This window comes from Physeter macrocephalus, chromosome 1, assembly GCF_002837175.3.
Source record: "Physeter macrocephalus isolate SW-GA chromosome 1, ASM283717v5, whole genome shotgun sequence".
In the NCBI taxonomy this organism is placed as follows: domain Eukaryota; kingdom Metazoa; phylum Chordata; class Mammalia; order Artiodactyla; family Physeteridae; genus Physeter; species Physeter macrocephalus.
In genome coordinates, this window is record NC_041214.2 from 76,230,333 (window position 1) to 76,256,184 (window position 25,852).

Here is a 25,852-nt window from a genome sequence, read left to right on the forward strand (position 1 = left end):
GGGAGAGACCACAACAGAGGGAGGCCCGCATACCACAAAAAAAAAAAAAAAAAAAAAAAAAAAAAAAAAAAAAAAAAAGAATCAAATGAACCTTCTAGAATTACAAAACATCAATGTCTGAAATTAAGAACTCATTCAATTTGCTTAATAACAGATTGAACACAGCAGAAGAAAGGATAAGTGAAACAAGACAGATCAATTAAAAATACTCAAACTGAAACACAGGGGGAAAATGGAAAGAAAAGAATGTAAAGGAGATGTGGGACATGAACAGAAGTCCCAGAAGGAGAGAAGAGAGTGTATGTTACAGAAATAATACTTGAAAAAATAATGAAGAAATTTCCATATCTGATCAAAGACATCATCTCACAGATTCAAGCAGCTCTTCCAATACCAAGCAGGATAAATGTAAAGAAAAGCTCACCTAGACACATCAGAGCCAAGTAGCTGAAAATTAAAGATAAGGAGAAAACTCTTAAAAGCAACCAGTGAAAAAAGATACATTACCTTCAGAGTAACATTAAAAATAATCACTGATTTTCAAACTATGGAAGCCACAATCCAATGATATATGTTCAGAGTATTTTTTTTGTTTTATTCTTTTATTCATTCATTTATTTATGGCTGTGTTGGGTCTTCGTTGCTGCGCACGGGCTTTCTCTAGTTGCAGAGAGCAGGTGCTACTCTTCGTTGCTGTGCGCGGGCTTCTCATCGTGGTGGCTTCTCTTGTTGTTGAGCATAGGCTCTAGGCATGCGGGCTTCAGTAGCTGCGGCACGCAGGCTCAGTAGTTGTGGCTCGCGGGCTCTAGAGCAGAGGTTCAGTAGTCATGGCACACAGGCTTAGTTGCTCCATGGCATGTGGGATCTTCCCGGACCAGGGCTCAAACCTGTGTCCCCTGCATTGGCAGGCAGATTCTTAACCACTGTGTAACCAGGGAAGTCCCTGTTCAGAGTATTGACCTAAAAAACTATTCATTTAGAATTCTATACCCACTGAAAATCTATTTTAAAAAATGAAGGTGAAATAGGACATTTCCAGACAACTAGAGCTGAGAGAATTTATTGCCAGTAAACATATACTTCAAAAAATATTAAAGAATGTTCTCCAGGCTGAATGAAGTTGGAAGCATGAAGGTATAAGAAAGAAACAGCCTGAAAAGAAGGTTTAGGAAGTCTTTCATTTCTATCCAAAAAACAAACAAACAAACAAACAAAAATACCTGGTTAAATTAAAAACTCATATTTGTCCTTAAAAACATAAGAGAACTTGGAGACAAAGAAATTTAAATGAACAAATTCCAGGGAGAGTTAAGACCTTCTACAGTGAGCAAATACTGGAGGAGGCTTTCATAAGAAGTGGCAGTCGCCTACTCTGGTAATAGGCAAATGAATGTTCCTAAAAGGAAATAATCCCATATGGTAACCTCAATCTCCAAGAAGGAATACAGGGCACTGTATACATTAAATATGTGGATAAATATTATCAACTATGCTTCTATTTCACTAAAAGACTATTGACTATTCAAAGCAAAAATAATAACAAAGTATTATTAAATATAATATATATGTAAAATGATATGTACTGTAACACTAGAGAAACCATTGCTCTTCTAATAGAAGAGTTAACATGGAATACTGAAAATATTTGAATGATTCAAAGGTGGGCAGGTGCTATAGACTGAATTGTGTCCCCCTCAAATTCATATGTTGACGCTCTATCAATGTGACTGTAACTGGGGATAGGGCCTGCAAGGAAGTGATAAAGGTTAAATAAGGTCGTAAGTGTGGAGTCCTAATTCAACAGGGCTGGTGCCCTTACAAGAAGAGGAAGAGACACCAGAGCTGTCTCTGCCATGTGAGAACACTGTAAGAATACAGCTGTCAGCAGTCAGAAAGAGAGCCTTACCAGAAACAGAATCAGCTGAAACCTTGATATTTGACTTCTAGCCTCCAGAACCATGAGAAAAGAAATTTCTGTTGGTTAAGCCAGCAGTCTATGGTATTTTGTTATGGCAGCCAGAGCAGACTAATATGGCAGGAAAGGAGGAGTAAAGGAACAAGTCACAGATGGTACAAATAGCAAGATGGTAAATTTAAACACAACCAATCTCAATAATCACATTAACTGGAAATGGTCTATATGACTCCATTAAAAAGGAAAATAGTGTCAAGGTGAAAATACTGATTACAAGAGACAGTGATTACACTTTAAACGTAAAGACAGAGATACATTAAAAGAAAGAGGATGGGGCTTCCCTGGTGGTGCAGTGGTTGAGAATCCGCCTGCCGATGCAGGGGACATGGGATCGTGCCCCGGTCCGGGAAGATCCCACGTGCCGCAGAGCGGCTTGGCCCGTGAGCCATGGCCGCTGAGCCTGCACGTCCGGAGCCCGTGCTCCGCAACGGGAGAGGCCACAGCAGTGAGAGGCCCGCATACCGCAAAAAAAAAAAAAAAAAAAAAAAAAAAGAAAGAGGATGGTAAAAGATATGCCATGCAGTCACTAATCATAAGAAAGTCAGTGTGGCTATATTAATATTAGAAAAAGTAGGGTCAAAGAGAGGGAGTATTGACAGAGATAAATGATTCATAAAAATAAAAGAGTCAATAGATAGCTAGTGGGAAGCTGCGGTATAGCACAGGGAGATCAGCTCGGTGCTTTGTGATGACCTAGTGGGGTGGGATGGGGAGGGTGGGAGGGAGGCTCATGAGGGAGGGAATATAGGTATACATATAGCTGATTCATTTTGTTGTACAGCAGAAACTAACACAACATTGTAAAGCAATTATAATCCAATAAAGATATATATAAAAATAAATAGTTTATTAGATATAACAATCCTAAATGTGTATGTATGAAGTAACATTGATTCAAAATACATTAATAAAAATTGATAGAACTAAAAGAAAAATAGTTAAATCCACAAAGTTAATGATTTTAACACTTCTCTCCTAATAACTGATAGAACAAATAGCCAAAAAATCAGCAAGGATATAGACTTGACTTTGAAGAACTCAGCAACCATTCTTTTTAGAAGGACATGGGACATTCATCAAATAGTCCTTATCCTAGGCCATGAAGCAAATTTCAACACATTTTAAAGAACTGCAATCATACAGGTTGTATTTCTGATCACCATGAAGTTAAATTGGAACTCCATTATTCTATTTTTCATTTCCTTCCCCCCTCCCTCCCTCCCTCCCTTCCTTCCTTCCCTCCCTCCCTCCCTCCCTCCTTTCCTTCCTCTCTTTCTTTCTTTCTTTCCAATCCTTTTCTTTTCTTTGGGTTTAACTGCCATTGTATTTTTTTTTTACTTCTTAAGGTAGAAGATTGTATCATTGATTTTAAACCTTTCCTATCTTCCATTATAAGTATTTAAAGCTATAATTCTCTCCTAAACACTGCTTTAGCTACATCATGTAAATGCTGATATATTGTTCTCACTATTGTTCAACTAAAAGTGTTTTCTAATTTCCTTTATGATTTCTTCTCTAGTTTATGGATTATTTAGAGGTGGTTGCTTACCTTCCAAATTTTTTTTTTCTAATCAATGATAATAAAATCAGAATAGTGGTTTCCTTGGGGGAGGGAAGGGGTAGGAGTGCAGATATTGATAGAAAAGAAGCAGGAGGAAACCTTCACAGAAATATTCTATACCCTCGTCTGGGTGGTTGTTACATGATGTATAGACAGGTAAATATTCATCGAGCTATACAGTTGAGATGTGTATACTTTATGTAAATTATAACTCAGCTTAAAAACCCAAGGAATTAAATAAATTCAAGTTGTGAAAAATGAAAAATATTATACAACTTAAAAACAACGATCCATACTTATCGAGTGCACAATAGGTATCAGGCACTGATCAAAGGGCATACAACAATGACCAAAACAGTTCTGTAGTACAGCAAAAACAAACCAACATCAATAACAACAATAATTTTAGACAATAGCTACTTTAATCTTCAGCTCCTATCATTTATCAGGCATCTTTATTTTTTATCTTAATTTCATGAAATAGATATTGTTGTCTCCGTTTTACAGATGAGGAACAAAGACTGATAGAAATAAAATAACTTGCCCGATATCACACTAGCAAAACTGGATTTCAAACTCAGAGCTCTCTGATAGCAATGCTTACGCCCTTAACCCCACCCCATGGCTCCCCTTCCATTTTTTTCTCACAGCAGATATGCTTGTATCTTGTGGCAGTTTTATTTTGTATATTTTGCTGTTACTAGTGTTTTCTATTTCTTTTCTTTTTTCTTTAAAACAAATAATTATTCAATTCAATGTTCTAAGAGAGCATCTAGGGCTCTTCAGCAAGATGGAGCTGGGAGAGGCTCAGCAATATAATATAGTATGTAAACACAGGATGTTCTTTGATCTATGAAATAAACAGCTGCCAGCATAGGTGGCTTCCCCAGCCAAAACAAGGGCAAATGTCCCTCACAACAAGGCTCTTCTCAGTTCCCTGCAGACCAAGGCCCAAGATCAGAGCATCTGGGTAAACAGGGTGGGATCTGCTGGGAATATACCTGTGTACATAAAGGACTGTGTCTCCTGACACAACTGTGTACAGGCCACAGTTGTGTATGGCCATAATTCAGAAAAAAGAGTTAATGAATCATGACAATGATTTTGAATATAGTTCCTCCAATAAGGAATACATTCTAAAAAACATGCAGTAATATCAACTACTGAGGGGTTTATTTTTCCACCCTATCTGGTTCAACAAAAGGGTCAAAAACTCAATTAAACAAAATGCACAGGAAATGGGGTTTCTAGACAACACATTTCTTTAGGGAACATTTGGCTGTTTTAATCCCTATTGTTCTTTTTAAAACTAAGGTCCTATGATAGATTAGCTGCATGAATAGTATTTAATAAAATCCTCACAACCACCCTCACAGCCAGGCTGGTGATAATATTTCCACTTTATAAATGAGGAAAATCACCCTCAAAGGTGATTAAAACATTATAACTTGTCCAAAGTCACACGCTATGTGCAGAGCTAAGATTCAAATCTTCTGACTCCAAGAGCAATGCTCAAGCCACAAAACCCACACTCTCTTAATGTGGAAAATCTTTTCACACTATATTCCTTCATTTCCAGTCTTAGTAACTCCTCTGAAACAAATATAATTGAATTTTTGATGAGTCAAAATTTGAATATGACTAAGTATAAATAAATGAGTGTAAGAGATTGAGGTAAATGTGTTCTGACCCCAAAATACCAGAGCAGTTTTGTGGTTGATATGCTACATGTTTTCTTAATTAAGCTCTAATATTAATATATTTTCTATGATTTGCCTTTTTCAGTAAGCTAGGTATAGAAAATATTTAATTAACTGAAATTTTACTGCATTGCCATAAGACTGAGTCAAATGTAGGGCGACCAACCATCCTGGTTTGTCCAGAATACCCTCCCCAACGTGGGTGGGCATCATCCAACCCACTGAGGGCCTGAATAGTACAAAAATTTGAAGGAAGAGGGGATTCATGCTCTCTCTCGGTCTGAGTGTTGAGCTGGGACATTGATCTTCTGCCTTCAGTGCTTCTGACTCTCAGGCCTTCAGACGCGGACTGAAATCTACAAAATTGGCTCTTTGGCTTTTAGGCCTTCAAACTACACCACTGGCCTTCCTGGGTCTTCAGTCTGCAGAGGGCAGATTGTGAGACTTCTCAGCCTCCATAATTGGATAAGCCAATGCATTATAATAAATCTATACCTATATCTATATCTACATCTATATCTATATATCAGGGTTCTCTAGAGAAACAGAACCAATAAGATATATATTGATATATATCAAAAATAGATTTATTATAAGAATTGGCTCATGCAGTTATAGAGACTGAAAAGTCCCATGATCTGCCATCTGCAAGCTAACGAACCAGAAATGCTAGTGGTGTAACTCAATCCAAGTTCAAGGCCAGAGAATGGAGGAACTGATGATGTAAAGCCTGATCTGAGTCTGAAAGCCCAAAAACCAGGAGCACTGATATCCAGGGGCAAGAAAAGATGGATGTCCAAGCTCAGGTAGAGAGAGAATTCACCCTTACTCTGCCTTTTTATTTTATTCAGGCACTCAATGGATTGGATGATGCCCACTCACATTGGGGAGGGCAATCCGCTTTACTCAGTTCATGAATTCAAATGTTAATCTCTTCCAGAAATATCTTCATAGACACATCCAAAAATAATGTTTTACCAGCTAAATGGGCATCCCTTAGCCCAATCAGGTTGACTCATAAAATTAACCATAATATATATACATATATCTTATTAGTTCTGTTTCTCTGGAGAACTCTGATTAATACATAGGGAGAGTCAAGAAAAGAGGCGATGGAGATAAAACCATTCCCAGAAAAGAAAAGTTCACCCTAAGTGCAAAGATACTGAAAAGAGTCCTCGTACCTCAGGGTACTGACTAGAGAAAGACTCAGAGAAGCAGTGTTGGAAAGACAAGCTTTCTGGGAGAGAAAAGGAAATGAAAGGAGAGGTGGTAACTGTGTGGTAAACACAAAAAGAAGCAAGAGGTAAAATTTAGCATCCTACAAGACAAAAAAAAAAAAAAAAATCAAGGATACACACCCTTCCCCTTAACTTCCAAAAAAAGTTTTTTAAGTCCACCAATAAAAGAAACTATATTTAGCTATACTAACAAAAGATGGTGTTCTTGAACTAGGAATCTTATAAACTACCCCAAACCACCAAACCTGTTTACTAATTGCAAAGATGCAATCAGTATTCATCTATATAAGTCTACTATAAAGGGGGAAAAAAAGAGAATAAGAATCAAAACTTTTTAACTTCAAGAGAATGAGGAGACAAACCACAAAATTTTTTTAAAGAAAATATTTACAAAAGACATATTGGATAAAGAACCATTATCCAAATACAAAGAACTTTTAAAATTTAACAATAAGAAAACAAACCACCCAATTAAAAACTGGGCAAAAACCCAAAACAGACACCTCACAAAAGAATATATACAGGTGGAAAATAAGCATATGAAAAGATGTTTAACAACATATGTCATTAGGAAATTGCAAGTTAAAACTACAATGATATTCCACTATACATCTATTAGAATGACCAAAATCCTAAGTACTGACAATACCAAATTTTGGCAAGGATGTGGAGGAACAGGAACTCTCATTTATTGCTGGTGGGTATTCAAAGTGGTACAGTCACTTTGAAATACAGTCTGGCAGTTTCTTACAAAACTAAACATACTCATACCATGTAATCCAACAAGTATACTCCTTGGTATTTACCTAAATAAGCTGAAAACTTATATCCATACAAAACCTCACATATGGATGTTTACTGCAGCTTTATTCATAATTGTCAAAACTTGGAAGCAACCAAGATATCTTTCAGTAGGTGAATGGATAAACTGTAGTACATCCAGACAGTGAAACATTATTCAGTAATGAAAAGAAATGAGTTGTCAAGTCATGAAAAGACATGGAAGAAACTTAAATGCATATTACTAAGTGAAAGAAGTCAGTCTTAAAAGGCTATATACTGTATGATTACAACTACATAACGTTGTGCACACTGCAAAACTATGGAGACAGTAAAAATCAGTGGTTGCTAGGGGTTGGGGGGTGGGAGCATGGGACGGATGAACAGGTGGAGCACAGAGGACTTTTAGGGCAGTGAAACTATTCTGTATGACACTATAATGGTGGATACATGTCAACATACATTTGTCCAAACCCAAAGTATGTAGAACACCAAGACTGAACCCTAATATACATTATGGACTCTGGGGGTTAATGATGTGTCAATGTAGGTTCATCAGTGGTGACAAATGTACCACTCTGGTGCTGGATGTTAATGGGGAGGTTGGGTTTGGAGGGGGGGGGCAGGGAGTATATGGGAAATATCTGAAATTCCCACTCAATTTTGCTGTAAACTTAAAAAAAGTCTATTAAAAAACTTTTTAGATAATGAAAATTCCTGCAAAAAATTAGTCATTAAGCAGACAAAAAGCTGTAACAGCTCTCCAAACTGAATTACATGTCTATAAACAATCATGTAGGGGATGGGGCACAGGTGACACTTTAAATAAGAAACTCAAAAACCAAGAACAGAAATAGGACTTTTCTAATATGTAAAGAAAAGAAGAAATAAAGTCAAAAAATTTTTCTGATTGAAGTCAGAAAAATAAAAGAAGCAAAATCATATGAGAAATGGAGTCTAAATAACAAGATACCAAGCAATAACACATGAGAACAAAAGTTTAATAAGGGACAGTAAATAGCATAAAGAAAAAAACAAGTGAATGAAAATGAAAAGAAAAGGAAACAATAAAAAAGGTCAGAAAGAAAGTGGTGGAAACAGAAGCCAGACTGAAAAAGAACCAACATATTTATAACTGGAGTCCATAAAGATTAAAAGTAAAACAAAGAAACAGAAATAATACTTACAAGTATAATACAAGAAAACTCTCCAAAAACAATAAATGACCCGATTCTATATAAACCTGAAAAGGACTAGCAGGCACCTGGGAAAATGGAACTGAAACAATCAACTCTGAGACACATCCTAGTAAAACTGTTAGGCTTTAATGATAAAGTAAAAATTCTAAGCACTTCTAGGAAAAAGATCAAATAATTTACCAGGAGAAGGGAAATAGACAGGCACCATATTTTTCTAAAGTAGTATACAAATCATGGAGAGAATGGAACAACATTCTACAACAATTCATGAACAGAATGTGTGAACCAAGAATTTTTTATCCTGACAAGCTGGCTTTCAAGTATTAAGGCAATAGAAAAAGTTATAAACATGTAAAAAAAAAAAAAAAAACCTCAGGGAATTCTGTATCTATAAGCCCCTTTCGAAGAATCTAGTAAGATTGTCCTTCATCCAATTAAGAGATAACTTGGGGAAACTGCAGCAAAGGGATTAATTTAACATATTTAATGGTAAGTCTAATACTAACCATGGTAGGAGAATAAGATATAGAAATAATCCAAGTTAAAAGATAGAAGGGAAAAAAAGATAGAAGGAAAAAGGAGAAGGGGAGAGAAAAGAATAAGTTCATTGATTGTTGTATAAGCAACAGGTGGGAATCAATGGATATTACTGAAAACTAAAAAACCAGATAGTAAATTGTTATATTTTAGAAAAGGGACTAAGGGCATTAAAAAGGCATAAATACAAGGACAAAATCACAAATCTTTCTAAATATCAAAAGAAGTTAAAAAATTAAAAAGCAAAGAAAACATATCATGTAGAGAAATACAGCAAATATAACATAATACACCTAGTAGTTATAACATGAAATATATGTTGCTATTTTATGGGGGTGGGACGAACTAGAAGATTGGGATTGACATATATACACTACTAGGTATAGAATAGATAACTAATGAAAACATACTGTTTAGCACAGGTAACCCTACTCAATGATCTGTGGTAACCTAAATGGGAAGGAAATCTAAAAAAGAGTGGATTTATGTATACGTGTAACTGATTAACTTTGCTGTAGAGTGGAAACTAACACAACATTGTAAAGGAACTATACTCCAATAAAAACTAATTAAAAAAAGAAAAGAATAATGACGAAATTGAGATCAAATATATCAGTCATATCAATAAATATGAACAGGCTTAATGCACTTAATATAAGAAAAAGATTTTCAATTTGACTTACAAAGTAAAAACCGACTATATACTGCATCCAAGAAAAAGATCCAGAACAAAGTAATTCAGAAAGGCTAAAAATAAAGGAATTGGCAAAAGTGTACTAGGCAAATGGAAACAAAAGCAAGGGATTTCAGCCTTGGTATCAAAGTAGAATGTAAGCCATAAAGCATTAAACATCACAAGAAACACTTTTTAATGCTAAAAGTCACAATTCACAATGAAGATATAACAGTCATAAATATCTATGCTCCAAGTACCCTAATAACCAGGTTTTTAAAGCAGAAACTACAGGAGATACAAGGAAACAGAAGGAAATACATTTTACATAGGAGATTTTAATATACCACTTTCAGTACAAGACAGAATAGACAACATGTCAATAAGGTTATAGAATGCCTAAAACATAATCAAAAAGGAAGAGCTAATGGAAATGTATCGGACTTTACCTCCTGATAATACAGGATTCACCTTCTTTTCAAGCACACATGGAACATCCACAAAAATTGGTCATGATATAGGGCTACCAAGAAAACACCTGAAATTTTAAAAACCTTCTATTAAACAACTCTTCAGTCAGGGGGAAATATAAAATATAATTAGAGAATTGCTAAAATACAGTGATAACGAAAATATTGGGGGTTGGCCAAAAAGTTCGTTTGGGTTTTTCTGTACGATCTTACAGCAAAAACCAAACGAACTTTTTGGCCAATGCAAAACTACATATCAGAATTTATGGGCTACATTCAAAGCAGTGATCAAGAAAATTCATAACACTCAAAAAATGAGAAAAAATTTTCAACTCAAAAAATGAGACGGGGGGCTTCCCTGGTGGCACAGTGGTTAAGAATCTGCCTGCTAGCGCAGGGGACATGGGTTCGAGCCCTCGTCCGGGAAGGTGCCGCGGAGCAGCTAAGCCCATGTGCCACAACTACTGAGCCTGCGCTCTAGGGCCTGCGAGCCACAACTACTGAGCCCATGTGCTACAGCTGCTGAAGCCCGCATGCCTAGAGCCCACGCTCTGCAACAAGAGAAGCCACTGCAATGAGAAGCCTGTGCACTGCAAAGAAGAGTAGCCCCTGCTCACCGCAACTAGAGAAAGCCTGTGCACAGCAATGAAGACCCAACACAGCCAAAAATAAATAAATTAAAAAAAAACAGCAACTCTATTTTTACTCAGGTAAAGTCATTTTAACCTTAGCCAGCTTGGTCACACAACAAAACAAAAAAATGAGACGGGGCTTCCCTGGTGGCACGGTGGTTGAGAGTCCGCCTGCTGATGCAGGGGACATGGGTTCGTGCCCCGGTCTAGGAGGATCCTGCATGCCGTGGAGCGGCTGGGCCCGTGAGCCATGGCCGCTGAGCCTGTGCGTCCGGAGCCTGTGCTCCGCAACGGGAGAGCACAACAGTGCTCTCACAACAGTGAGAGGCCCGCATATTGCAAAAAAAAAAAAAAGAGGAAAAAAAAAGCAACCCAAAAGAAAGCACAACAAAGAAGATATTAAAGAGAAAGGCAGAGTGAATAAGGTAGAAAAGAGAAAAGCCAATAGATCTAATGAAAAAATCAGAATCCCATTGTTAATTTTTTTATTTTTTATTTATTTATTTTTATATCTAATAGGATTTTTATTGTACAAGACATTGCTAAGAGCCTACCCAATCACCATTGACATTTCTCCATTCTTTTCAGAATCTCATTTTTTAAAATAGATCTTTATTGGAGTATGATTGCTTCACAATACTGTTAGTCTCTGTCGTACAACAAAAGGAATCAGCCACATGCACACATACATCCCCACATCCCCTCCCCCCCAGCCTCCCTCCCACCCTCCCCCTCCCACCTCTCTAGGTCATCTCAAACCACTAAGCTGATCTCCCTGTGCTATGCTGCTGCTTCCCACTAGCTATTTTACATTCGGTAGTGTATATATGTCGATGCTACTCTCACTTCGCCCCAGCCTCCCCCTCCCCCATCCCCCGGGTCCTCAAGTCCATTCTCTATGTCTAACTCTTTATTCCTGTCCTGCAACTAGGTTCATCAGTACCTTTTTTTTTTTTTTTAAGATTCCATATATATGCTTTAGTATACAGTATTTGTTCTTCTCTTTCTGACTTACTTCACTCTGTATGACATACTCTAGGTCCATCCACCTCACTACAAATAACTCAATTTCATTTCTTTTTATGGCTGAGTAATATTCCATGGTATATATGTGCCACATCTTCTTTATCCATTCATCTGTCGATGGACATTTAAGTTGGTTCCATGTCCTGGCTATTGTAAATAGTGCTGCAATGAACATTGCCATACATGTCTCCTTTTGAATTATGGTTTTCTCAGGGTATATGCCCAGTAGTGGGATTGCTGGGTCATATGGTAGTCCTATTTTTAGTTTTTTAAGGAACCTTCATACTGTTCTCCATAGTGGCTGTATCAATTTACATTCCCACCAACAGTGCAGGAGGGTTCCTTTTTCACCACACCCTTTCCAGCATTTATTGTTTCTAGATTTTTTGATAATGGCCATTCTGACCGGTGTGAGGTGATACCTCACTGTAGTTTTCATTTGCATTTCTCTAATAATTAGTGATGTTGAGCATCTTTTTATGTGCCTCTTGGCCATCTGTACGTCTTCTTTGGTGAAATGTCTATTTAGGTCTTCCGCCCATTTTTTAATTGAATTGTTTGTTTTTTGAAATTGAGCTCCATGAGCTGTTTGCATATTTTGGAGATTAACCCTTTGTCTGTTGTTTCATTTGCAAATATTTTCTCCCATTCTGAGGGTTGTCTTTTGTCTTGTTTATGGTTTCCTTTGCTGTGCAAAAGCTTTGAAGTTTAATTAGGTCCCATCTGTTTATTTTTGTTTTTATTTCCATAACTCTAGGAGGTGGGTCAAAAAAGATCTTGCTGTGGTTTATGTCAAAGAGTGTTTTTCCTATGTTTTCAGAATCCCATTTTTTAAACTAACAAAATAAATAAGCCACTAGCTCACTTAATCAAGGGGGGAAAAAAAGGACAAAGCACAGATAAACAAACTAAGAAACAGCAAAGGGAAAATAACCACTGAAACACAAGAAAATTTGTTTTAGAAAAATTACTTTGCATACCTCTATGCAAAGAAACTTTAAAACCAAGACAAAAATAGGTAATTTCCTAGGAAAATACAGTTTACCAAAATTGATCTCATTAGAAATGTAAAGCTTAAACAGACCAATGTCCATAGAGGAAATAAAGTTATCAAGGCCCAGATTCACAGAGGAATTTCACAGGGGAATTCAAATCATCACTGACTGTATAAAGTCCCAATGCCACAAAAATAGTTTCCAAGCCTAAAAACTGAAAGAAAGCTTCAAAATGCTATTTATGAAGCAAGTATGACAACAATACCTAAAGCTAATTCAGTACCAAATAAAATTACCAGTTAATGGATACGATGGTAGAGCTATTCCACTTACAATAGCAACAAACATAAAATATTTAGGAATAAACTTAACAATAAATATACAAAACTATGTCAGGAAAATTTTAAACACTCCTAAAAGACACAAAAGTAGATTTTAACAAATGGAAAGACTTTTCTTGTTCTTGATAGGCTTTTTTTTTTGTTTTTGTAGATGTTGGGCGTAGGAGTTTATTAATTAATTTATTTATTTTTGCTGTGTTGGATCTTAGTTTCTGTGCGAGGGCTTTCTCTAGTTGTGGCAAGCGGGGGCCACTCTTCATTGTGGTGCGAGGGCCTCTCACTATCGCGGCCTCTCTTGCTGCGGAGCACAGGCTCCAGACGCGCAGGCTCAGTAGTTGTGGTTCACGGGCCTAGCTGCTCCGCGGCACGTGGGATCCTCCCTGACCAGGGCTCAAACCCGTGTCCCCTGCATTAGCAGGCAGATTCTCAACCACTGCGTCACCAGGGAAGCCCATGATGGGATGATTTTAACACCATATATATGTCACTTTTTCCTGAGTAAATTTATAAATTTAACAGTTTCAATGAAAAGACCAACAAGTTTTTTTTTCTTTTTTTTTTTTAAATGGAGATAGACATAGAAAGAAAACAAGAAAGAATAGTAGGAAAACATGAAAAAAGTAAGTAAAGCTTAAGGACCTGGGAGGGGAGGGGGAATTAATCCTAGAAGATATTAAACATATTTAACTCCTCATAATTAAAATAGTATATTACTCACTTATGAATAGGCAGACCAATTAGCTCTCAAATTACTGAAGTGAAGATGAGCTTTTAAAATTAATGGTGTTAGGATAACTGAATAGCCATTTGGGAAAAGATAAACTTAGATCTACACTTCATACCACACAGAAATAAACACTAACTGTATCAGGGCTAACTGTAAAAAGTGAAATCATACTGTATTACAAGAAAGCTTGGGTGAATTCCTCTATAACCCAGGTATACGAAAATTTTCTGACAATGACTCAAAATCCAGATGCAATAAAAGAAACATTGATATATCTGATGACATAAAAATTTCACATGACAAAAAATATCCTAAGCAGAGTTAAAGGACAAACGAAAAACTGAGAGAAAATATATGGAACATACATCACAGATAAAGGGCTAATATCCCTAATCCATAAAGAGTTCTTAAAAGTGACAGGAAAATAAAGATAGAAAACTCAATGGGAAAAAAGAGCAAAGACATGAACAGACAATTTATATATATATATGTATTGTATATGATATATACAATACATATATACATATATTAAAATGTAAGGTGATAGATGAAAAAGAAAGTTATAGACACAGAAGAGAGATTCAGAAGATGCAATAATGTCCCTCTAATTTGAGTTCCAGAAGCAGAAAACAGAGTTGTAGGAAAGAAATAAGCAAAGAAATGACAGAAAAAAAAATTCTAAGCCTAAGAGAGACTTGAATCTTCTGTTCAAAGGCCCAGCAGAATGAAAGAAAAAGTTTGAAATTTCAAACCTGAAAAACATAAAGAAAAAACCCCAAAAGCGTCCTATGGGGAGAAAGAAGCAGCTTACCTATGAAGACTCAGATCCTTGTTACAAGGATCAACCTTTTATCAGTAACACCGAATGCCAGAAATCAATGGATGGATGTTATTTTACATAAAAAATTTCATACTCAGACAGACTGTCGGTCAAGTGTGAGGTCAAAGTGAGCCATTTTCTGACATTCAAGATCTTGTAAGATTCACTTACCATACACCCTTTCTAAAAAAGAAATAATTTGAAAGTTTTTTTAACGAAAATGAAATTCCAAAAAGAAAGAATGACCTTCCCAGAGACAGAATAAAAAGTAATCCCAGGTTGACAGCCTGTAGCAGGTGGTTTATACAGCAACCACCTTGAATTATAAGAGTAGCTCAGAGAGGCTCAAAAGAATTTGTCTAATGTATGCATTAGACAAATTCTATAATAAAGAATCCATAATATATTAATAATGCAATAGATATATGCCATTCTATAAACAAGAGAAAAAAAGGAAAGGCAATTAGAAATGCTAGGGGAAAAGGTATATAAAAAGTCATTGTTCGAGTCTGAAATGAATTAAATTGTGGCATGATTTTGAGCAACCCATGGAGTATGAGAAAAGAGAACCTATTTTACCTTAACATTTATAGCATTCTCCTTTGAGTGACACAGGTTTAATGACTTAGGATTACATCTCTCACTCTAGACGTCCAATTATATTACATATATAAATGCATTCTACTGATTTCTATTATTTAGGCTCAACCTATAATCAAAGAAAAAAACATTTATAGTAAGATGTAAAATACATTATAAATCTTAGTAATGGAAAGAAATTGGAATATAGGTAGAAGAACTTGAAGGATGAGAGTAAAGAAAGATGTAAATGCACAGTAGTAAATCAACAAGTACAACTGGCCCTCCATATATGCAGGTTCCACATCTATGGATACAGAGGGCCAACTGTACTGTGCCATTTTGTATAAGGGATTTGAGCATAGGCACATTTTGGTATCCTCAAGGGTCTTGGAACCAATCCCCTGTTTATACCAAGGGATGACCATATTGTCTACTATTTATTTTATTTTATTATTTATACTATTTACTTTTTTACTAATTGTTACATGACTTTTTACCTATTTATTACTTACTATTTTAAGGAAGCCTGAAAATGATAGGGAAGGAGGATTCAGAGTTAGTCCACAATATTAAACATTAAAGGACTCTAGGCATTAGCACAAATAACTTTCTGACTGAATAATCTTTACAACTTAAGTGGGACGATAAACATTGCATTAAATTTTTTAAAATTTATTTATTTTATTTATTTTTTATTTTTGGCTGCATTGGGTCTTCGTTGCTGCATGTGGGCTTTTCTCTGGTTGCAGCGAGCAAGGGCTACTCTTCGTTGCGGTGCACAGGCTTCTCACTGCAGTGGCTTCTCTTGTTGTGGAGCACGGGCTCTAGGCACACGGGTTTCAGTAGTTGTGGCACACGGGCTTAGCTGCTCCGGAGCATGTGGGATCTTCCCGGACCAGGGATCGAACCCGTGTCTCCTGCGTTGGCAGGCGGATTCTTAACCACTGTGCCACCAGGGAAGTCCTCCCCAGTATCGTTAAAACTAAACTGCTCAACAGCTACTCATCATCCAAGATCCAATTCAAATGACAATTCTGAAGTCTTCCAGAACACCTCCAGCAGCAGGTCCCTGTGGGATCTTCCTGGACCAGGGCTCGAACCCACGTCCCCTGCATTGGCAGGCAGATTCTTAACCACTGTGACACCAGGGAAGCCCAACAGCATTAAATTTAGTAATAATGTGCACTAAGTATTATCAGTCAGAATATTCTAGCTTAAAAGTCATCATACTTTTTCTGTAAAGAACCAGAGTAAATATATTAGGCTTTGCAGGCCATATGGTCTCTGCCTCAATTACTGAACTCTGCTTTGATAGCTCAACAGCAGTTACAACATTGAATCACTTTGCTGTACACCAGGAACTAATACAACATTGTAAATGAAGTATACTTCGATATAAAAAATAAAATAAAATAAAAATCTTTTCTCCACATCCTCACCAACACTTGTTACTTTTCTGTATTTTTTTTTTTTTTGGGGTATGCGGGCCTCCCTCTGCTGCGGCCTCTCCCGTTGCGGAGCACAGGCTCCGGACGCGCAGGCCCAGCGGCCATGGCTTACGGGCCCAGCCGCTCCGCGGCATGTGGGATCCTCCCAGACCGGGGCGCGAACCCGGTTCCCCTGCATCGGCAGGCGGACGCGCAACCACTGCACCACCAGGGAAGCCCCAACTTTTCTGTATTTTTGATAATAGCTATTCTGACAGGTGTGAGGTGATATCTCATTGTGGTTTTGATTTGCATTTCCCTGATGAGTAATGATGTTGAGCATCTTTTCATATGCCTGTTGGCCAACTGCTTATCTTCCCTGGAAAAATATCTATTCAGATCCTCTGCCCATTTTTTAACTAGGTTGTTTGTTTTTTGATGTTGAATTATATGAATCTTTTGTATATTTTGGAAAATTAACCCCTTATCAGATATATCATTTGCAAATATCTTCTTCCATTCAGTAGGTGGCCTTTTTGTTTTATTGATAGTTTCCTTTAATGTGCAAAAGCTTTTTAGTTTGATGTAGTCCCAGTTGTTTATTTTTGCTTTTGTTTTCCTTGTCTATGGAGACATAGCCAAAAAAATCTACAAAGACTATGTCAAAGAGCATACAGTCTATGTTTTCTTCTAGGAGATTTATGGTTTCGGGTCTTACGTTTAAGTCTTTAATCCATTTTGAATTTATTTTGTACATGTGTGTTAGAGAGTAGTCTAGCTTGATTCTTTTGCATATAGCTATCCAGTTTTCCCAACACCACTTGTTCAAGAAGCTGTCTTTTCTCCATTGTATATTCTTGGCTGTTTGTCATAAATTAATTGCCCATATGACTGTGGGTTCATTTCTGGGCTCTCTACTCTGTTCTATTGATGTATGTATCTGTTTTTGTGCCAGTGCCATACTGTTTTGATTACTGTAGCTTCGTAGTATAGTTTGAAATCAGGGAGTGTGATCCCTCCAGCTTTGTTCTTCTTTCTTAAGATTGTTTTGGCTATTCGGGATCTGTTGTGTTTCCATACCAATTTTAGAATTATTTGGTCTAAACAAAATTGATGAACCTTTAGCCAGACTCATCAAGGAAAAAAGAGATGGTCCAAATTAATAAAATCAGAAATGAAAAAGAAGTTACAACAGGTACCACAGAAATACAAATTATCATAAGAGATTACTGTAAACAATTATATGCCAATAAAATGGATAACCTAGAAGAAATGGACAAATTTCTAGAACTGTACAGTCTTCCAAGAGTGAACAATGAAGAAGAGAAAGTATGAACAGACAAATTACCAGTAAAAAAAACTGAATCAATAATAAGAAAAATTCCCAAAACAACAAAGTCCAGGACCAGATCATTTCACAGGTGAATTCTATCAAACATTTAAAGAAGAGTTAACACCTATCCTTCTCAAACCATTCCAAAAAATTACAGAGGAAGGAATACTTCCTAACTCATTCTATGAGGCCAGAATCACCCTGATACCAAAACCAGACAGAGATATCACCAAAAAAGAAAACTACAGGCTAATATCTCTGATGAACATAGATGTAAAAATCATCAACAAAATATTAGCAAACCAAATTCAAGAACACATTAAAAGGATCATACACCATGATCAAGTGGGATTTACCCCATGGATACAAGGATGATTCAATAACCAGAAATCAATCAATGTGATACACCACGTTAACAAATTAAAGAAGGAAAATCATATGATCATCTCAATAGATGCAGAAAAAGCTTTTGACAAAATTCAACATCCATTTATGATAAAAAAAACTCTCAACAAAGTGGGTATAGAGGGAACACACTTCAACATAATAAAGCCCACAGCTAACTAAAAGTAGAGTTACCATATGATCCTGCAATCCCACTCCTGGGCATATATCCAGACAAAACTCTAATTCAAAAAGATACATGCACAACAATGTTCATTACACCACTATTTACAGTAACCAAGACATGGAACCAACCTAAATTTCCATCAACAGATGAATGAATAAAGAAGATGTGGTATATATATATATACAATGGAATATTACTCAGCCATGAAAAAGAATGAAATAATGCCATTTGTAGGTACATGGATGGATCTAGAGATTATCATACTAAGTGATGTAAGTCAGACAGAGAAAGGCAAATATCACATGATATCACTTATATGTGGAATCTTAAAAAATGATACAAATGAACTCATTTACAAAACAGGAATAGACCCACAGATGTAGAAAACAAACTTATGGTTACCAAAGGGGAAATGGGGGGGAGGGATAAATTAGGAGTTTGGGATTAACATGTACACACTACTATATACAAAACAGATAACCAACAAGGGCTTACTGTATAGCACAGAGAACTAAACTCAATATTTTGTAATAACCTATGAGGGAAAAGAATCTGAAAAAGGATATATATATGTATGACTGAATCACTTTGCTGTACACCTGAAACTAACACAACATTGTATATCAACTACACTTCAATTAAAAAATAAATATAAAAAAATAAATAAAGCCACAGCTATCATCATACTCAATGGTAAAAAGCTGAAGGCATTTCCTTCTAAGATCAGGAACAAGATAAGGATGCCCACTCTTGCCACTTTTATTCAACATAATACTGGAAGTCCTAGCCCCAGCAATCAAACAAGAAAAAAAAATTAAAGGAATCAAAATTGGAAAGGAAAAAGTAAACCTCTCACTGTTTGCAGATGACATGATATTATACACAGAAAATCTAAAGATGCCACCAGAAAACTACTAGGGCTCATCGATGAATTCAGCAGAGTTGCAGGATACGAAATTAGTATACAGAAATCTGTCACATTTCTATACACTAACACAAACTATCAGAAATAGAAATTAAGATAACAATCCCATTTACAATTGCATCAAAAAGAATAAAATACCTAGGAATAAATCTAACTAAGAAGGTAAAAGAAAACTATTGATATGACAATAGATATGACAGAAAACTATTGATATGACACTGATGAAAGAAATTGAAGATGACACAAACAAATGGAAATATATACCATGTTCATGGAATAGAAGAATTGGTATTGTTAAAATGACCATACTACCCAAGGCAATATACAGATTCAATACAATCCCTATCAAAATACCAATGGCATTTTTCACAGAACTAGAGCAATTATCTTGTTTGTAATTGATAATACCACTGAGTAAGAACAAATTCCAGATATTTACAATCATTAGCACTGTTAAATTCAAGCAAGAGTCTGTGTTTTGAACATCTAAAGAAACCTGAATAATCAGAAAAGGGAAAGTGAGCTCCTCTCTGTACAGAATAGATGGCACAAAGGCAGGATACAGCATGGGTATTCTAAAACAATCACTAAAACAAATGAACAAAGAAAAGCTGTTATATATACACTAGGTCATTCTACTGGGGAGAAACAATGTCAGACACCCTGGCTCTTACATAGCAAAGACCAGGAATCTGGCATATTAAATTTTTTTCTGGCTTCTAATATAGTCCATTCAAATTCTCCTGGTATATAAGACTTACTTGCCATTGTCACCATTTATTCATAATAAATCCACGGAGTGCTCTCTAATTTTGAGCCTCAGTTGGGTGCCTAAGGCCTGGTCTCCGAAGGTATCCTTCCTGAGAGCTGTGAAGCAAATCCATCCACCTTGGGCAAGACAGCAGCCCAATAAGACTCCCTACTCTGAACCTCTATCCTTAGAAGTCAAATGAATGATTCCATTTTCCTGATTTGGGGGAGCAATTCCATAGCCAGTCCAGGAAATAACATACCTTATCCTAAGTACTCAATCAAAGCAGTACCTTTCCTATTAATACTATTCAAAACCACTTAAAAACAGGGGCTTTTCCACTGTCTTCATAATAGTAAAAGGCCCAGATCAAACTCAATTCTCTGGCGAGGCTGGTTTCTAAAGCTGCCGGGTGGCTATAATCCCATTCAGTCTTTCAATACAAAGGAGCAAGTCTCATTATAATTCACAGGCCAAATAATAACACTGTCCTCCTTCCCTCTCTTCCTAAAATAGAAATGCCTGACAGCATTCTATCAGTGTATTGTAAAAGAGGACAACTCTTCTCAAAGACTATTCATCAGGCTTTATGAGAGGAAAAGGGACATGGAAGAATTCTTCAAACTTAAATAGGCCTCTGGACAGATTCATTATAGAAAAAGACCTTCCGAAATAGTAAATAATCATAAAATTCACAGTTATGAAATATAGTTCCTTGTTACCATCTAATAAAAGTACTTTCTCCAATCCCTCTCAGATAATGAACTCAGAACTATGAGTAAAACAAAGAAACTGAATAGAGGAATAGGGTAATCACAATGCATGCTTAGGTATACAAATATTGATTTTTTTGAAAAACTGTGATTTAAAAATAGTTGGCCATCTCTGTGGCTCAGAATATTTCACTAATGCCTTTTCAAACCACTCAGCTACAATCTGTAGCCACTGGAGACAGCTTTCAAATGAGACCTCAATTCCATGTGCCCAGACATGTAAAAGCAAAAAGATCTGACTGTGAACACAGTTCCTAAAGCTGAGGATCATCATTAGTTCCTCACTCTCCCTCTTCCCTCACAACCACTAGTCCTCAGTGCCTGTCCTTCCTGTACATCCCCTTCTGTCCAGTCCTCCTGCCATCATGCAGCTCACTCCCTCTTCACTTTGCACCTATCCCAGGGCGGAACCCCTTAATTGGTCTCCCTGCCCCCTTTCCCCCACTACCTGTGATCCATCCTGCACACCACCACCAAATTCATCTGGTTACCATTTTCCTCCTCAGAACCTCCAATGGCCTGGTCCTGCTCACTGTGCATAATAAACTCCTTAACTTGGTGGAAAACTCCTTGCCCAGTCTGTTCCCCACTGTCTATCCAGGTCTCATTTCTCACTACTATCTGAAAAGGATTTTCACTCTGCTCTGGGCAACATGGATAGTCTGTAATTCCCCAAACAAGCTCTACTTAAAACTTCAAAATCCAGCAGTGGAGTGGGGGTTGGAAATAGAAGCCAAGTCATTTGCTCCAGACACATCTGGGGAGCATAGAATCTGGATTTCAATCCAGTTTGGCCTGTGTCCAAAGCTCTTACACACCATCCCGTTCTCTCTCTCTCTCTCCGAAATGTCCCTCTCCGATCTACCTGTGGAAATTTTATCCATCCTTTAAGCCCACTTCATTCTTGAAGCTTTCCTTGTTTTTTCCTGTCTGAAGTGACTTTTCTCTCTTCTGAGCTCCTAGAGCACTTTCTTTGCATATTTCACAAAATATCATGACAACAGAGTCCTGTGATCAATCTCTTGAGATCCAAGATATTGTCTTATGGTCTTTTTGGTCCTTTATGGCACCTAACCTAGTTTCCTACACACTGATGGCACTCAGCAAAGATCTGATAAAAAATAAGCTACTGTGGGAAGCCTTACTGCACTCACCCAACCCAGCCACAATGAGAGATCCTTATTCATTTCAGGCATCGAGCTTTCCTTTCCCTAACCTGAGTATCCTGCCATTCTCCTCTTCTAGTGCGTCAATTCTTCCTTGCTGTTGTAGGTCATTCCACCTGCCTATAAAACATTGTGCAATCTGGGAAAAGCTCTGGTGCCTGGTAACCACTGTAACATTTAGGAAGATGCAAATTGTGATGAATAGGAATCATAAAAGGAACAGGAGTGGTTCATTCTTTGGAAACTGGGAAGCAAAGTTCAGGTCAACTTCTCCTTTCAGATCTTCTTACCCACTGTCTCCGTTTTTTGTTGAAAGTAACAAGGGGTGGGGCAGTGAGCAAGTAGGGGCAAATGCCAGGAAGAGGAAAGAAGAATAACTGGTCAGACAACTACTCTTTCTCAAGAGACAAACTGCATTCTAGGAAAGGAAAATACTCCCTAGGTCACAAGAAATTATATAAGAAGCATAGAGCAGAAAAGGGAAAACAGGCCTAAACAGTAGCCTCTTGATTTTTCTTATCTTTTTTGCCTGTGAGATAGGGTTTCTACCCCTCAATGCTTCTCTCTACACTGGGTCACATGGCACTCAATGTCCAGTCCTCAGCATGACCCAGAAAAGGCTGCAAGGACAAGATGAAAATGACCCTTTTCATTTAGCACATGACTGCATCCAGGGATTCAGTAAAATTAGACAGTGAGTTTAAAACAAATATAATGAAAATGGGGAGAAGGCACTTCCACCCATTACCCACCTCCCTACTCACCCTCTTCCTTGCTGCTCCTCACAGAAGGATAGGTCAATGTTTGGGGAGGCAACTGAGCCAAAGAGGGAGACCAAGTTCAACTCCCTATAACCCTGGGAGGAAAAGGCAGGAGTGAGGAGTGGGGTTCCCCTCTCTCTGGCAGTGTCCCGCTTCTCACCCTATAACAAATACGCTTTGATTGAGATGAATTATATCAGAACTGGAAATTCCACCAACATCACTTCTTGGGAACCTACTATGTGCTGGGCTAGGAATTAAAAAAAAGAAAAGAAGGGGGAAAAAAAGCATTGGTCCCTACTCTTCACTAGTTCACAGTCTAATGGAAGAAGCAGAAATAATTTCCATACTGTGGCATTATACAAGGGGTACACTCAGGGTTCTGTGGAAATAAAGAGTCTGTGAGGGCAGAACTGGGGTCAGGGCAAGTTTCCTTGAAGAAATGAGATCAGACTAAGGGATGATGATTGTGCAGGAATTAGCCAGGCCTAGAAGGGTGGCAAAGGTGTTCCTGTAGACAGAACCATGTAAGCAAAACCCAGAGATATACAGCATCCTTCCCTCAAACCAACAAAGCCCAAATCCTCTCGTGTCTGATTAATGCATACAATATTCCGGGATCAGAGGCAGAGAACAGGGGAAATGGTGAAATGTAAGTACTGGATTTTGAAGAAGTACACTAAAAATAAATCCATAGCTTTCTCTGAAGAAGAAGTAAGAAGGGTAAAAAAAACAAAAACAAAAAAACAAAGAAGAGTGGGTTTGGTTAAAGCAAACTAATCAACTTCCTAATCTCTGCAGGTGGGATCAGACTCCAGGTGGCCTTTCAATCACAGAGCTGGTGTTTACCTCTAAATCATATGAGGCAGATGGAAAGCAAGCAAAACAGCACACCCCTGGCTGTTGTGTAGACTCCTAACCACAAAGCAGTTAAGTAACAGACAGTATCCTAAGCAATACAGATCCATGGAGGGTAGGGCCTTTCCTGGCCAAGTCTGCTTTCTGGGAGAACTGGGTTTGGACCCCACGCCCAGCTCCATCTATGTCTATAAAATGTGTGTCACCAATATGAACTCTGCACCACATTCCATCCCTTGGAGATCTGGCTATTTATTGACTTAAGTGGCATAAAAACGTGAGAACTGGGCCAGAGAGGTGGAAGTAGCAGATGGCCAGAGAGGTGGAAGTAGCAGATGCCCAAAAACATCTCTGTTTTGGTCTCAGCTTTAGGCACAGTTTTTATTCCTGGACTTTTAGTTTCCTTGCTCTGTGACTTAGTTTCTCCATCTGACAATGACAACTATAAAATCTACCCCTGAATCCTTATTTGAGGGAGATAAATTAAATAACTCCTAACATGGCTTGACCTCCCTGAGCAGCGGACAGGTGTCTGAGACGACAGGCCCCAGGAAGCCAGAATCACCTTAATCTAGAGCAATGAACCTGAAGGAACAAGAGCAGCATTAGCGATTCAATCAATGTTTCATTCACTCAACAATGTTTATTAAGTACTGCGTATGTGCACACCATAATCAAAACCGATACTCGTGTAACTTTGTTTTCTAGTCTCTTTCCACATCCCTTGTCTGTGACTGATGGATAAGCAAAACTGGCTAAGTTATATGCCAGTGTGAGCTCTGCTCAGGGAAGATTCCATTTCACCCCAGCCCTTCCACATGGGAAATTCAGGACAAAGCCAGTGACAAGGAAGGCAGCACAGCACTGTGTTCAGCTCACCTGGGGACGCTAGTGAGGTAGGTCATGACATTCAGAAAGTCCTCATCTGGGATGTGTTTGAACCCCACAAACTCTGGAAAAGTGATGATGGGGGCACCATCTTTCCCTCGGCCTCCTGCAACAAAAACAGGTGGTCAAGATGTTAGCAAAATGTTTCACATCACACCTCTGCAGGTAAGGGACTTCAATTAATATCGAGATGTGCATCGGCCACCCACTTTTCTGTCTATATTATTTCAGAGCAGAATGCAGGAAGGTTGACACTGAACTATTTTGAACAAGTCTCTCTCCTTCATGCTTGCTCAGGGGTGTTGTGAGAATTCAATTTTTGAATCCTTTGAAGATAGTTACTGTATAAAATATAACACTGATTTAAATATTTTAGCATAGGTAGAATAGTAAATAATGCCAACACAAATACATAATATTGCTCTTTATTTTTGTAGTTAGTAAATATCAAAGGTGAAAGAGCATGGTGGTTAAGAGAGCTGGCTCTAGGGAATTCCCTGGCAGTCCAGTGGTTAGGACTCTGCACTTCCACTGCAGGGGACAAAGGTTCACTCCCTGGTCAGGGAACTAAGATCCTGCATGCAGCTCGGTGTGGCCAAAAAAAAAAAAAAAAAAAAAAAAACAGAGAGAGAGAGAGTTGGCTCTAAAATCAGACAGGCTTATTCAAATTCTGCTTTACCACTTAATCTCTATGTGATTTTAAGCAAGACACTTAAATACAAGTTTCCTTATATATACATATGTATCTATGTCATAGGCATATTACCTGTACCTACCTCAAAAGGTACTGTGAGGATTAAGTGAGAACATATATGAAAAGCACTTTAGTAGAGTGTTTATTATTATATAAGTGCTCAATAAACGGTAACCATTATTATGGTTCTTATTCTTGCAAGGAGGCAATAATCAGCTGCCCTTCAGTAACTCTTACAAGGGAATATAAGACATCCCTGTGAGAACAAAAATGTAAAATTAATATTCAAATATTTAAGTCACTGGAGCAGAGGCCACCAGATTAAATTAAACAGATTATATTTCTCAAGCTCTTTGCCCCTAGATGTACCCACATGACTATGTTCCAACCCCATGGTTCCCAAACAGGGAACCACAGTGAACTCACAAAACCACCATGAATATTTT

General features: G+C 37.5%; 2 protein-coding genes across 2 annotated transcripts in view; one reads left to right on the forward strand and one right to left on the reverse strand.

Moving 5' to 3' along the window:
* Positions 1 to 25,852, reverse strand: part of MCF2L2 (MCF.2 cell line derived transforming sequence-like 2) — a 251,845-nt gene that overhangs the window by 167,043 nt on the left and 58,950 nt on the right. Inside the window, exon 3 of the mRNA XM_024124235.3 lies at positions 24,704 to 24,818. Within this exon, the coding sequence (XP_023980003.1) occupies positions 24,704 to 24,818 (115 nt within the window). The remainder of the gene's footprint in view (positions 1 to 24,703; positions 24,819 to 25,852) is intronic.
* Positions 1 to 25,852, forward strand: part of B3GNT5 (UDP-GlcNAc:betaGal beta-1,3-N-acetylglucosaminyltransferase 5) — a 133,472-nt gene that overhangs the window by 104,832 nt on the left and 2,788 nt on the right. Inside the window, exons 3-4 of the transcript XR_008617045.1 lie at positions 23,768 to 23,895; positions 24,533 to 24,720. The gene's annotated coding sequence lies outside the window, so the exon portion shown is untranslated. The remainder of the gene's footprint in view (positions 1 to 23,767; positions 23,896 to 24,532; positions 24,721 to 25,852) is intronic.